Source organism: Equus przewalskii, chromosome 30 (genome assembly GCF_037783145.1).
Source record: "Equus przewalskii isolate Varuska chromosome 30, EquPr2, whole genome shotgun sequence".
NCBI lineage: Eukaryota > Metazoa > Chordata > Mammalia > Perissodactyla > Equidae > Equus > Equus przewalskii.
Window position 1 is genome coordinate 27782054 of NC_091860.1, and position 15635 is coordinate 27797688.

General features: G+C 36.8%; 1 protein-coding gene across 1 annotated transcript; it reads left to right on the forward strand.

Annotated features, from left to right (window-relative positions):
- The first annotated feature begins 214 nt into the window (after positions 1-214).
- LOC103556618 (aldo-keto reductase family 1 member C23-like) lies at positions 215-15261 on the forward strand. Its single transcript, XM_070601965.1, has 9 exons — positions 215-329; positions 2327-2494; positions 3352-3468; positions 4762-4839; positions 5293-5415; positions 8089-8195; positions 9615-9780; positions 13250-13332; positions 15007-15261. The coding sequence occupies exons 1-9, from the start codon at positions 246-248 to the stop codon at positions 15047-15049; spliced, it is 969 nt and encodes a 322-aa protein (XP_070458066.1). The 5' UTR covers positions 215-245; the 3' UTR covers positions 15050-15261.
- Positions 15262-15635: the final 374 nt, after the last annotated feature.

The window sequence follows — 15635 nt, forward strand, 5'->3', positions numbered from 1 at the left end:
GAAGGTAAAATTCACTTGTTGCTTTATAATAGTTCATTAAGATTCCTTTTTGATAAAATCACATCGGTGAGTTAACTGTTTCCAATTCTCTTCTCATTCCATTGGTTACCATTTTAACATGAATCCTCCTACAATCCATTGGATAACAGTTGGATTGTGGACTTGGGTGGCACCCTTCTCTTATTCATATAACCCATGAGACAAGAAGATTAACAGATTCTTCTTAGACAGAGAAGCAACAGATAATGGATCCCAAAGTTTGGCGTGTGGAGCTAAATGACGGCCACTTCATTCCTGTACTGGGATTTGGCACTTATGCACCTAATGAGGTAACAATAGTGGTCTTTGGGTTGAGGATTTGAAAGAGAGTAGATCTAACATGAGTGGAAGACTACTTGCATTGTCAAGTCCTTGAGTTCCTTTCTGACTGTGGGAGGCTCACTTGGTTCTTGAAGCCAGGCTGAACCATTCCTTCTACAAATAGACAAAGTAGTCAGTGTTCTTTCTGCATCAGAGTCTGAGTGTGTGGTCACCCACAGATTATTCTAGGTTTTCCTCCGGTTTCCATCTATTTCCCAGGTTTTCAAAAGAGATTAGATTTTTCAGTCAAGAACACTGACTGTTAGCTGCTTTGCTTTGAGAGTTATTACATGGGAGTGGTTTCTCTGGATATTTCTGGAATTCAAAAAATCTTTCCTCTGACCAAGAAGATATGATCCAGAGAAATACTTGTGGTAAAAGGTTCCAGCTATGAGGTGAATGACAAATTATGGGAGAGAGATGCTGTTCTGTTGTGGGGCAAAATGCTGAGTGCCAGAAATTAAATAATTCATCTTAAGTTTCCCTTGTACTTCTCCTACTGCCTGGCAATTTTTATCCTGAATGAAAAAATCTAACATCTATTTGAGGCAATTAGCTACAATCTTTGAGGCCAAGATTTCAATTATTCATCTTTGTTATTAATTTAATTGAAGAAAATAGGTAGAGTTGGACCCTGCACAGAAGAGGGAGCAAAGTGGATGAGTCACTAAACTGGAAACCAGAAGTTTGCCTTCCAAAGTTGGCTTTCAACTATTTAGTTGTATGACAAGTTACTAGTACTTAAAAGTTGAGTGTTACATTCTCATCTAGAAAACAAAAGAAAATGTTTAAAGAGATGTTTTGGAGACAGATGACAGTGTTTGTTTACTTTGTAGTAGAAAGTGGGGTGAAGGGGAGGGAAGAGTCAAGGATACCACTGAAGATTGAACTTTGGCCAGCCTCTGAGTGGCTCTACATCTAAGGACTGAGCACAACCAGCAGAGGGCAGTTAGACCAAATCTACTTGCTAGCAACATCACTGAATAAAGAAAGCTTGTGAAATACTTAAAAAGCAATGGAATAATATTCAGCTATAAAACAGATGGAAATCTTGCCATTTGCAACCAGATGGATGAACCTGGAGGAAATTATGCTAAGTGAAATAAGACAGATAGAGAAAGACAAATACTGCATGATCACACTTATATACGGAATTTAAAAAAGTCAAACTCACAGAAGCAGAGAATAGAGGGGTTGTTGCAAAGGGCTTGGAGACACAGCAGTTGTAAACATGGGGAGATATTGGTCAAAGGGCACAAACTGTCAGTTATAAGATGGAGAAGTTCTGGAGAAATAATGTTCAACATAGTGATCATAGTTAATAATAATGAATTTTATTCTTCAGATTTGGTAAGAGAGAATATCTTCTGTGTTCTCACCACGCATAAACACAAAGAAGTTAACTAAGTGATGTGATGGGTATTTTAATTAGCTTAATTGTGGTAATAATTTCACGATGCATAAGTATATGAAAACATCAGACTGTACAGCGAAAATACATAGTTTTTAAATTCACACACAATTTTTATTTGGCATTTTCTGTGTGACAACACTGAAAGAGGGCACTTAGAAGTGACCACTTTGCTTTTGGAGATTTTATTCCTTGTACCCTTTCCCTTTGAAGATTTTGCTTAGTAACCTCTCACAATATAAATTGTACACATGACTGTAACTATATGATGAGTCCTGTGCTTTCTTTCAGCAAATCACTGAATCTGGGGCTGGTCTTGGCACGCTCAATGCTATTGATCAACCAGTGAATGCCTGGGATTGAAGGAGTTCTTGGGATGCCTACTTTGGTCAATTACCAGAAAAGACCCAGGCAAACTGCCACGGGTTCATCAATACACATGCAGAAATAACCAAAGATAGAAGGATAAATTAATTCTTAGGAAGGTCAAAGTTGTGCCATCGCTATCTGTCAATCACATGGATATCCAACTATGACCTTTGGTTGCTCCTCTAGGTTCCTAAAAGCAAAGCTGTGGAGGCCACCAAATTAGCTATAGATGCTGGGTTCCGCCATATTGATTGTGCTCATTTCTATAACAATGAAAAGGAGGTTGGATTGGCTATCCGAAGCAAAATTGAAGATGGCACAGTGAAGAGAGAAGACATATTCTGCACTTCAAAGGTGCTGTGTATTTGGGGGGGGGGGGTGTGTGCACAGATGTGAACATGATTGGGTGGAGATGACAATTGTATGCTAGGACCTGTTGTTTGGTGAATTTTGCTTATTGGTGCAACTTTGTTCACACATTCATGTATTAAAACTAGTGTCAAATAACGATTATGGCTTCCTCATCATTGCTTGTTCAAAGTTTATGATTTTAAAGAAAAATCACTTTACTTTTCTGAGCTTCAGACCACATCGGGGTAATTTAGTGTCAAATATTGAATCAGACACTATTGTGATTATATTATAGCTTCCCTTATTATCTTGGTGACCTACTACAGTTTCTTAGCATTCTGAATCTGGCTTCTCATCTCCATCAATGAGAGACAGCAAAGTAAGAGGCATTTTGTGTATTAAACAAGATATATCTATTTCTATAGATATAGATAAAGATGTAGATTGAATTGAGCCCAGCACATATTAATATGTTCGAAGCACATTTTATCTAAAAGAGGGATGCTATTTATTCTCCAGATGATTGAATATTTTTCAGAATTAGGCTGTTTCTGAACTGCTTTGTAAACTCCATCAAAAAGCATTCAGATAACGGGCATGTTTATTATTTGATAACACTTTTTATCTTTTTGTTCATTTCCTTCCATTGTTAGTAGAGGTACTACTGGTAAATCAAATGAATAATAGAATATCCAGGAGTAAGTCAGATCAAAAGGCAATGAAAGCAAGAAAAAAGTATTCTTCTTCTGTAGTCATCAGTTTCCAACCGTAGAAGAATGTCTAATTATTAGGTGAAACAAGGAAAACAAAACAGACTGAAGCATTAATCCAATGCAACTTCCATTCTTTAACCTTTGCAGCTTTGGTCCACTTCTCTTCAACCGCAGTTGGTCCGGCCTGCCTTGGAAAGGTCTCTGAAAAATCTCCAATTGGACTATGTTGACCTCTATATTATTCATTTTCCTGTGGCTGTGAAGGTTGGCAATTTGCATGATCACATCTATTTTACTTATTGTGTCAGAATGTTTTTCAGCTTGCATGGATGGTTGAATTAATGTTTTGCTTAGAATGATGTAAGGGTCATTACACCAGAGAAGAATCCCCAAAATAATAATTCCTGATCAGCTTTTTGTGTACATTTTTTGAATCATTAATTACTTTTCCATGCCTCCAACATAAAAGAGTTCAACAATTTCAAAAACCCTGCTTCAAACACTTGAGGAAATAAAAATAGGAATGCTCAGTGTGCAGTCCTTATGATGACTCTTGAGTCTCTTGGCAATGTCAAAAATCCAGATTCACACAGATGGAATGAGTAATGAAAATGTCTTACGCTTTTGCATATGAGTTGGTCGCCTAGTTCACCATTTCAAGTTGAAAGCAGATATGATGATGTTCTCTTTGCATGGGTCTAAAACTGGTAGCCTTCACAGGAGCTTAGGAGACCTAGCCTACACCATTGGCTATCTTTACAATGGAATTTTGTAGATTGCACTTAGCCATTATGGATTGTCTTATGTAGGATTCTTGATTTTAAGTTATAGAAATGTACTCAAGCCATCCTTTGCTGAAAAGTTTATTGGACTATGTAATGGGAAGTCTAAGCCATTGATAGATTTAAGGATTTGGAATAGTCTTCAGAAATGTTCCTTTTCCCTATCCTTTAACTTTTCATTATAATTGGTTTGCTTTATTTTTGTTGCAACATTTTCCATTGGTGGCAAATATAGCCCTGGAGCATGTTCAAGGGTCATGTTCATTAACACGTGAGAGTGTCTCTCATCTTCCAGCATCAATATTAATACTCAAAAGAACCTTAAGTGACCCTGTTTGGTTCATGTGCCTGCCCTTGGACCATTGAATTTTAAGACCCATAAGGAACTCTGATTGTCTAGCCTGGTTCAAAATTCTAACATGTTTTTCTGGAAATAAAGCCATGTAATTTACTGTCATTCTCAGCGTGAGGGTGGCTTTTTGCTAGAGGAAGGTATGGGGCAGACAATGGTAGCATAAGTCACTGAGTCTCCTTTAGGACTTAGGAAATGACATTTAATAAAACATAATCAGCGTCAGAAATTAGCTGAAGCTTGTGTCCTAAAGACATTTCTTACAACTCCATATGAAAATCACGTTGCAAATATCAGTATCTAAAATGTTACACCACCTAACTCACAGAGGTTTAGTGTTCTGGCCCTAGATGTACCTGGCAGCATTACTAGACGTGGAGAAATTGTTTTGTGACATCACTAACACGGCTGCTTCTATTCCAGCCAGGGGAGGAACATCTTCCACAAGATGAAAAAGGAAAAATAATATTTGACACAGTGGATCTCTGTGCCACGTGGGAGGTGAGCACTTGGAGGAGAGGCCGTAGGGGAAATCAAGAGAGGGAAAATCTAGTTTCCCTTTCCACTTTTGAGAATGGTCTATACCTTTGTATTCAGAAATTTATAAACTTTAAAAGAACAGGTGTGCTATCCTGGTTTCGAGGAAATCATTCCTGAAATGTTAATTGAGAGAAATGGAGCAGAATAATTTGGGACAGGAATGATAGGCATCTCTTTCCTTCTATGTGTAATACTCTTTCACATTTTTCTCAGAAGAAGACAGTAATTCTTATCCTTGCTGTCACTACATTCTTTCCTTGTTTAATTTACTACTTTTTTCTCTTCTCATTAATCAAGTCAATTGGCTTCATTGTCATTTCTTGACAGTTATTCCTTTCAACAGATTTTTCTTGCATTTATTCTTGATCTATAAGCAATTGCACAAATGACTCCTCACCAACACTTCCTCTCCAGGCCATGGAGAAGTGTAAAGATGCAGGATTGACCAAGTCCATCGGAGTGTCCAACTTTAACCGCAGGCAGCTGGAGATGATCCTGAACAAGCCAGGGCTCAAGCACAAGCCTGTGTGCAACCAGGTGAGCACCCTTGGATTACTCTCCCTTCTGTTCTTAATCTCTTTCTTCTTGCACTCAGCCAAATGGCTATTTGCTTTCCCCTCCTATTCACCCTACTTTTATGGAGCAGAAGATTCCAGAAAGCAGAGCCTCAGTGTTGATGGACATGCATAGAACCGATAATTGTATCTCTTTGTGTAAAGTCTTAGTGAAAAAAAACTAGTGAGACTTTAGTTCTAAATTTTCTATCAGAATTTAGGGTAAGTACAGGAGTTAATGGAGGGTTAGAATATTTACCCAGACCTTAGAGGGAAGGTCACATTTCTCTGAGCTGTAAATGATGATCACAGATTGGAGGCGTGAAAGTGATTTGCAAGGAATTGTGTGCAAGAAGGAAGTTCATGAAATCATGGAATTGGCAGTAAATAAGGAAAGAGTGAAAATAAGGTGAGGTAGTTGTTAGGGGTTTGTATGGGGTTTGTATGTCTGAATCCTTCGTCTTGGTATTTCTGTGTTCAGGGGTCTTTGAATAGGAAGCATGGATACAAGAAAACTCAATTGGAGACTAGGAACTCATCCAGGCTAGAGGCATGGTTTCTGGTGATACTAGTGGTGGACAAATTCAACACTCTGGAACATTTACAGGAATATAGAGCATACCTTGTTATTTACTCAGTCTTAGTCTTGTTTTCCTCATCGATTTTTACCCTTAAATGAACCGTTCATACATCTTATTCTGTGTCTCTTTCTGTGCTCTCACATTTTAAACCTATTTTTATTTTACTAGCGTAAGAACACTTAACATGAGATCTACCCTCGTCGAATTTTGAAGGATACAACACAATACAATCTTGTTAACTATGGTGACTTATACAGCAGATCTGCATAAACTTACTCATTGTGCATAATTGAGACCCCATGTTCACAATGAACAACTCCAGGCATCTCCCTCCTCCCTACCTCTGGCAACCACATTTCTTCTCTCTGGTTCTATGAGTATGACTAATTAAGATTCCTCACATAAGGGGTATCATGCAGTACTTGTCCTTCTGTGAACCTCTTATTTCATTTACCATAATGTCCTCAAGGTATAACTTGGAGTCAAGAAGTAAGCATCTTCTGGTGGAAAATGTGGCTTATAAAATTCAATTATTCAACATATAGTGATATAGCACTTCTGATTTTCAGTTATAAATGTCAAAACATTCATGTGATTCAAGCATTATTTTTACTCTCAATTTTTATTATGAATTGAATAAAATGAATGAATAAATTTATGAATATTCAGATATTAAGAGAAGTTGAGTATGATAGAAAAAAAATCCATGTTTTCCCTCCTATGTTCAAAATCTTTAACATTTTAACACATTGCCAAATCTATCTATCTATATATGTAATCGTTTGCTGACCCTGTTCAAAATAAGTTGTAGACATGGCAATTCCCCTTACAGACCTCAGAAAGCATATGATCTAGCATTCAATCCATATTCAAACTTTCCTATGGTTTCCCCAATGGCTTTTGTAGGCCTTTTATAATCAGGAGCCAATTTTGGACCATATTTTACTTTCATTCATGTTTAATGAGCTTTCTTCACCAAGAATGGTCACTCAATACCTATTTTACTATGACTTACCGACAGGTTTTTGTTGAATATTCTGGATTTATCCAATTGTTATCTTGTGATATTAACTAACTTGTTTCTCTAGTCCCAGTTTCTATAAAAGTAGAAGTTAGATCTGAGTGCCTTATTGCACTAAGATTAAACATTTATGGCAAGAAAATGTCCTTTGCATGCTGTGTCCCTCAAATTGCACTCTGGTAGGAAGGCTGTCATGACAAATTGTCCCACTGTGAAAGATGATAGTTTTTTTTTTTATCTTGATTAAGCTGGTTGTAGCCAGGCATTTTCTTTGTAAATATTTTCTCCTTTGAAATTATCTAGCAATCTGTCCAGTGATGATTATACCAGTGGAAGACATAAGGCACCCAAGTTTTCACAAAATGGTTGAGTAGCGATCAATGATTTCTCCTTGAATTAGTTATTTCATTGGAATTTGTAAATAATTATTTTCCATTTTAAGCATAATTTTATAATTTTTTTACCTGGCATTTGATCATAAACAGAAAATTCCCTCAGCTCGCTCCCTCTCTCTCTCTGTCTCTGTCTCATCACTGTGCGCTCATGGATTTTTATTTACTCTATGTGTTAGAATTGCTTTTAGTCATTATTCCCTTGATGCTCAAACCTACCATACGTGACCCTTTGAATTCCCATAAAACTGGTTCTTTTGTTCTTTAGAGATCTTTTTATAAGTCTTTGAATAATTTCTTGCTTTCTTGCACTATTTGATGCCCAAAGCTCAAACAGTTTTTTTCCTTTCCCAGATCTGGAATTAGCCATGTCTCTTTATATTGCACCATGGTATCGAATAACCAAGATCTGACTCATAGAGTCCTTTGTTCCCAGGAATGTCATCGTTTTTCTTTTCTTTTCTTTTCTTTTTTACCCTTTTAGGGAACAGAGATATAATATTTATTTCTTATAAAATCTTTGCTTGATATTTATATTTCCAGTTTAAATTTAATAACACACAGTTTTTTATTCTGCTTCCTTTTTGATTTTAATGTTTCTACTTTACCTTAATATTGTCATTTCACATACTCTGACACTCTTCTATCTTGGTATTCTGCAGGTGGAATGTCACCCTTATCTCAACCAGAGCAAACTGTTGGATTTCTGCAAGTCAAAAGATATTGTCCTAGTTGCCTACAGTGCTTTGGGAACCCAACGTGAGCATTGGTAATGAAGATAAGATGGAGATTCCCTAAAACACTGTTTTTGATGAAATAGGTTTAATGATACCCTACTCAGTTTTCTGGAATAAATCTCAGTAAGTTTGGTGGAGAAAGGGGGAGTTTGGAAGAAATCCTTTTCCTTTATCATACCAACACCCTGCCAGTTCTTTACCATTGTGTGTGGCCGGTTAATGAATAGCAATTGCCTTAATTAACACCTATCTATAATCCAAAATTGAGACAAAAGACATAAGCATAAGTCATAATTCATGTATTTACTAACAAATTAATCCATTTATAGGAATATACTCTCTAAACGTCACTTACTTTATGTTTAAAATCAGAATAATAATATATAATTCCCAGGGGCTGGCCTGGTGACATTCTGCTTAATTTCACACATTCCGCTTTGGTGGCCCAGGGCCCACAGATTGAGATCTGAGGCACAAACCTACACACCACTCATCAGAAAAGATGTTAGCCCAGGGACAGTCTTCCTCATGCAAAAATAGGAAAATTGGCAATGGATGTCAGCTCAGGGCTAATTTTCCTCGCACACATACAAAATTTGTATATATATGTATATATATATGACACCCAGGTTTATCATTAGAGAAAAAAATATAACCTGAAACATTTTTGCAAACTTCTGTAGAAATATTGCACACTATGAGTAATGATAAAAGGAGTAGTTATCACTTTGGGACTACTCATCTTTTATCAATAACTTAGGGAAGTTAAAATAGAAACTGTCCTGGGGTTGGCCTGGTGGTGCAGTGGTTAAGTGCGCAAATTCCGTTTCTCAGCGGCCCAGGGTTCACCTGTTCGGATACCAGGTGTGGACATGGCACCACTTGGCAAAAGCCATGCTGTGGTAGGTGTCCCACATATAAAGTAGAGGAAGATGGGCATGGATGTTAGCTCAAGGCCTCAGCAAAAAGAGGAGGATTGGCAATAGTTAGCTCAGGACTATTCTTCCTCAAAAAAAATAAAGAAAGAAATAAAATTTAAAAAATAAAATAAAAACTATTCTATTCTGTCCCTTTCTCTTTCTCCTTTCATGCCCTTGTTCTGCCTTTGAGAACCATGACCAGAGAAGAAAGACAGCCACTGAGAAGTAGTAAGAAAAAATTCATGATTGGCAGCATTGGTCTGAACTCAAGCATGCATCAAAATGACATGGAGGGATTTGAAAACACAGAATGCTAGGTGCTACACCTTAAATTCTGAATCAGGTGGTCTCGGATGCAGCCATGGAATTTGCCTTCCTAACAAGTTCCCAGATGCTAGTGATGCTTCTGGTCCCTGGACCACATTTTGAGAAGCATTGGTCTAGAGTGGACCTACTCAGTATGTTTTGGAAGTCTCCTAACCAACTGAGGACTGAGTCTCAGGTCTTTAATATTACTGCCTTTCCTTCCAGGATAGACCAGAGCTCCCCAGTTCTCTTGGATGATCCAGTTCTTTGTGCCATGGCAAAAAAGTATGAGAAAACTCCAGCACTGATTGCCCTTCGCTACCAGCTACAACGCGGGGTGGTGGTCCTGGCCAAGAGTTACAGTGAGAAGCGGATCAAAGAGAATGTGCAGGTGATGAGTGAGGTTGTGGGCATAGGGCTCCAAAACTTTTTGTAAGGCTCTCATTACAGCTTTGGGCCCAGATGAATTACCTGTTATTCTCCACGCATGTGTGCCTTATGTATATTCCAGTTTTCTCCTGCTGTTGCCACAGTGAGAGATTGAACAGAAAACAGAGATTTTATCTCCAGCATGAAGTCTTCAATGTACTCTTTAGTCCTGTGAAAGTAAATCTCCTTTTCTTCATTCTGAAATGAAGGAAATGAACTATGTGATTTTCTTTTCCTATTTCAGCTTCTATAACAAAACACCACGGACTAGGTGTCTTAACAACAAAAATTTATTTCTCACAGTTGCAGATGCTGGAAGTCTGAGATCAAGGTGCCAATGTAATTGGATGATAGCTTTCTTCTGGGACTCACATTTCTCGTATCTTAACATGGTAGAAAGGGTATGGGATCTCTTTCAGGTCTCTTTCATGAAAGCATTGATCTCATTCAAGAGGGCTCCCCGTCAAGACGTAATTAACCCTCAAAGGACCTACTTTCTAATACTACTTCAATGGAGGTTAGTTTTCCAACATATGATTTTGGAGACATGCAAACATCAGAATGTAGCAGTGATCTTCAGTCTCCAAATACTGTGGTTTCAGTTTTCATTTCCATGAATAATAATGTAACTTCATTTTCATGTATTTATTCTCCCTGAGTTTCTACTTTTGAGAAGTACCCGTTCAAGTCTTTGTCCATTTTTATTAAGGTGTCTTTCATTTTATTTATGTGTAGGGAGAACATTAGCTATAACTGCATAACAAACTATTCCACATTTAGAATTTTACTACAAAAGCTGTTTACTTAGTTCATGATTCTCTGGTTTGACAATTAGCCTGGGCATAACTAAGCAGTTTTCTTGGCTGCGATCTTTCAAGGATTTGCAGTTAAATGATAAGCAACTCTGCAGCTCTGTTTTAGAAGGTTTTTTTGGCTGTTGTCATTGGTGTTTAAACTCTGTTCCTTATAACTTTTCACACAATTGGCTAGACTATAGACAACTAGCCTGTTCTTCATCTCATCACAGTGGCATGATCTCAAAGCAGTGAGTAGGTACTTGCAGCATCTTTTCATGTGTAGTATCAGAATGGACTCACCACTGCTTCTATAAAATTTTATTGTACAGTGCAACTTACAGGGCAGGCCAGATTCAAGGGCTAGAAAATTTTGCAAAAGTGCTTTTGTCTTCTCATTCAAATTTGGGTCTCTAATATACCTGGAATTGATTGTTTAATATGATGTGAAAATGGACCCAAATATGTATATGTTTAAATGGAAATCCAAATGTCCATTTTTTCCCACAGATTTTTAGTGTCTTCTCTGTCATATATCCAATGTCCCTCAATCTATTTCTGGCATCTCTCTTCTTTTCAACTACTTGCTTTCCTCTACTGTCATATTATCATGGAAAATGTCTTGTTTTCAGAATTTCAAATTTTTCTTTGTTACTTTTTCTTCTTTCAGAATGTCATGGTTATTCTTAACTAGTTGTTCTTTTCTTATTTTTTTTAATTTGAGTTCATAATTTTTTACAACATTGTTAAATTTCAGTTGTATATTATTTCTTGCCTGTCACCACGTAGGTGCTCACTTCCACTCCCTGTGTCCACCACCACCCCCATTCCCCTGGTAACCACTGAGCTGTTTTCTTTGTCCATGTGCTTGTTTATATTCTACATATGCATGAAATCATCTGATATTTGTCTTTCTCAGTCTGGCTTATTTCATTTTCCCTTCAGTCTGGAGATCTAATATAGTGTTTTCTATTGCTAGAGGAGATGGGTCTTTTCTTACGCATTCTGGCATTATTTGGTTGCAGTTACTGCCTATTGCCAATGTGTGGTGGTCAAGAGCCACTTATTCTGAGTCCTCTGCCTTCTACCAAAATCCCAGGGGCTGGAGCCAGCATTGTGTGGTTGGGGGGAAGGGCTCTTTCTCCTGTGTGCTCTCAGAGTTTTCTCCTTTTGCTTTTCAGTGGTGTTAGCGTCATAAGATCACCCTCCATGAAATCTGTCACCCCAGTAGAAAGCTTCCCTCTAGGCTGAGCAGGCTGTTGTGAGTCTTGAATTTCATGTGAAGAAACAGCCCCTCTCCCTCTCCCCTTCTTTCCCTCTAGGAGGCCTCCTGTGGTCCCAATCACAGTGTTTAGGGGAGAGAGTGAAGTTTTCACTTACCCTATTCCACCTCCTCCATGGGAGGGTTCCAGCCACTCCGCCCTCCATCATATGCCTGTGTAGATCTCTCTGCCGTTTTTTGTGTTGTGTTTGGATGTCGTTTGTTGGAGTATGAATTTTTTTTCGCTGTACATTGGAGGGGAAAGATTTCTGAGAGACCTCATTCCACCGTCATGCTGACATAACTCAACTAGTTATTCTTGAATGTTAAATATAGTATCACATCAATTTTCACGAAAAATAAAAGGATAAGTCTTCTGTTCATATTGTATTAAAACTATAGATGAATTTGAAGAAAAATATTTTCTTTACAATATTAATACCTCCAAACCATGATCAGAATATTAACTTTAATCACTTTGATATTATTTTTATATTTTTAATAAATTTCATAACTTTTTCCACTATGGCATTTACATAATCCTTTTGTTAGATTTACTCATAGATAAGGGGTAAATTAGATACCCTTTCAACAGTGTTTTCCTAACTTTTTATTTTGAAGATTTTCAAATGTACAGGAAAGTTGAAAGAGTAATTGCAATAAATGCATTACTTAAATTCATCAATTGTTATATCAATGACATTTTGCATACTATCTATCAATTGATTGAATTGTCCATCTCTTAATTTATCCCTCCTACTACTCTATCTTTGCTATCTTGGAATATTATTATGGATTGATGGATTTACTTGTTTCAACATATCAGCTATTATAGACACTCTTTTTGGTGTTTAAAGTATCCCCCATTTAGATAAAGAAATCCTCCTCAAGCCACTTACTGTGTCTTTTGAATACGACATCATTAGTATTTCAAAAATTATTGGTTTAAATAAACTTGAAAAAAAATTTTCACATCCTGACTTCATTTATGGGATTTAGAAATCCACCTGTATTCATCAAAATTACTAAATTATGTGTTTTACTTTTAAAATTTATTTCTAGATTTTTGATTTGCTAAGTTCATTAACCTATCTCTGAATAATGTCAACTTTGATAATTCAGCTTTTTATAAGATCTCCTTTTGTCTGTTGTCTTGTGCGGTTTTAATATACTATATCAAGGGATGGGTTTCTATTTAATATTTGCCTGATATTTATTACCACTTCAGTATTTTGATGATGTCTTTAAAAAGTCTTGAAAACTTCTAAGACATTTTGAGTGTTGCTTCTATACCATTCACTCTGATTTACTTGAATTTTCTGGATTGGCATTTATGCAATCTAAAAATTCTAAAAATCTTTCTATTTTTGTGATAGGTTTTTGGGTTCCAGTTGACTTCAGAGGACATGAAACTCCTTGATGGCCTAAACCAAAATCTTCGATATGTTGCTTTAGAAATGTAAGTGACTTTGGTAAACATGTTGGGCTCGATTAATTTCCTGATAAAGAGTGTATGATGTTAAAATTTACCTCAATACCATGAAGACAGAGGCCAGTTTGAGACAAAAATGTGACAGGAACTTTCTGGAATCTCATCCCAGACTCACTCCAGAGATTTCTTCACTGTCACAACAGAAGGGTGAATGGATCAGGGTAAACTTGAACTTACACACATATGTCCTGCCCTCCTCACTCCAAGGATCTTTCCAAGAAGGTAGATATTGCTGAATCTACATCTTCCATGTATGCCTACCATTTCTACAACAATCCAGTGGACATACACTGTGGATATCACCAGAGTAGCCTAATTCAATGTTTACAAAACTGTGTTTTTCATCTTCTTCTCTCAACTTCTCAATTCTTTATCAGATTAAAAGATTCTCCATAAAGTTTGTGGTCCATGCCAGAAATGCCCATCAGTCCCATATGGTATCTTCATGAGATCCTGCTAAGTTTATGTCCTTCACAAGTTTCCAAATTTCTTCCTTCTTTTTCAATGCATGTTTTTTCAGAACCCAAATAATGCATTTGCCTCTAGAAAGGCTAGCCTTGTGGGATCAATTAGAATTCTTGGTTTAGATTTTCTGAAAAACTAAGATCTCAATGAAGAAGATAAAGCTTTTAAGAAGAGAGATTTAAACCATTGGAAGTGTGTGGAGGCAAAAGTACCACTGTTGGAGAGAATTTTTAGCCAATAAAACGTCTTTATGATTACTTCATGCTCTAAGCTTCTGGAATTTTGAGAAAAGGACTTCAGTATTAATGAGCGAAAGAGAGTGCACATTTTTTCTGCCTGTGAGAATTTTAATTCATAATTGTAATAAATGTGATAATGTATGGAAAAGGCATAATGGCAAGTTGTGCATATTGAAAAGTTGGTAAATATATTTTTATCCTTGCTAATATATTTATCAGTATAGATTCAATTGAAGAATAAGATAGGAAAATTATGCAAAAATAAAGAGAGAAGGGTAATCAATAAGTCATACTTCCAATAAATTAGATATTTTAATAAGAAGCCATTATATTCTATCACTTTCTATTTTGACTTGTTACTGAATAGAGATCTCTCTACTGTACAATAAGTTCCTTGGAGATGGGACACAATTTTTATGTGAAATTCTTTAGATTTATGAATATAACTTGGTATGTTTCCTTGGTGGGGAGTTAGTAAATAATTAATAAATTTAAAAAATTGAAGTGAAGTTTTATTCAGTAAACTGTGTCACCCTCAAGTATTTATCAGTTCTGAGCATATATCTGGACACGTGTTGTTCAAAACAAGGCAGAACCACTCTTTTCTCCCACTGAGGGTTTCAAATAAGAAAGGACCAATGATCTGGCTGCTTTCTTGATAGAAGTAGCTAGGGAAAAAGAGGTATTTGAATTTTTGATTCTGCTTCATGTGTGTATTAATATCTGGGCAGGGAATATAATTTGAATATTTTAATTATTTTTATTATATTTTAATTATTATAAAGTCATGTTTGTGAAAGAAAGGCAGACTCTATACCCAGTCAGGAAATAAAATGCTTAACTTTACCCTATGTACAGCTTCATAGAAATCACTTCTGTACCACTCTAGAAACAAAGTCATTGAATCCATGCATCTATTGTTGTTTTCTCATTTTAGGTTTGCTGACCACCCTGAGTATCCATTTTCTGATGATTATTAACTGGAGGCCTTTGTCCTGACTTCTATTAGAAGCCCTGTGTGTGAGTAGTGAGACAAGAAGCATCTCAGGTGTTGAGAATTGGATACATCAGCACGAATTTCGTCCATTTTGTTTAGCAACTCATACTCAGCAAGATTTAAGTCAATAGGTCAGAAAGGAAAGGAACTTAATATGTTTCACATCCTGTAACAATTAAAAATTTTCCCTACAAATCTCTTTCCTATTCCACTCTCTGTTTTGTATATTTTCTTTCCTTCTGACTCATTAGAGCCAAAAAATGATTTGCCTAGAATTTCAGTGTGTGGAATTGGATGCAATGAGTAATTTTATAGACATTTCTGGAGTGGGATGGGCAGGGTTTTTGTCCTCTAAGGAAGTAGTAGTTAGCAGATATTTATCAGTCAGTGTTCCTTTAGGCATTCAAGGAACAAGAGGACACACTCCATACAGCCTGGATGGTGAGAAACATATTGAAAGGATGATCAGCAATGCATAGGCTCCCTTTCAGCAGCTCAGGGGATCATTAGACCAGGAAATCCCAGAACGAGGTAACCCTGTGCCAGGGTTGGCCCAGGAGGTGTGAGGG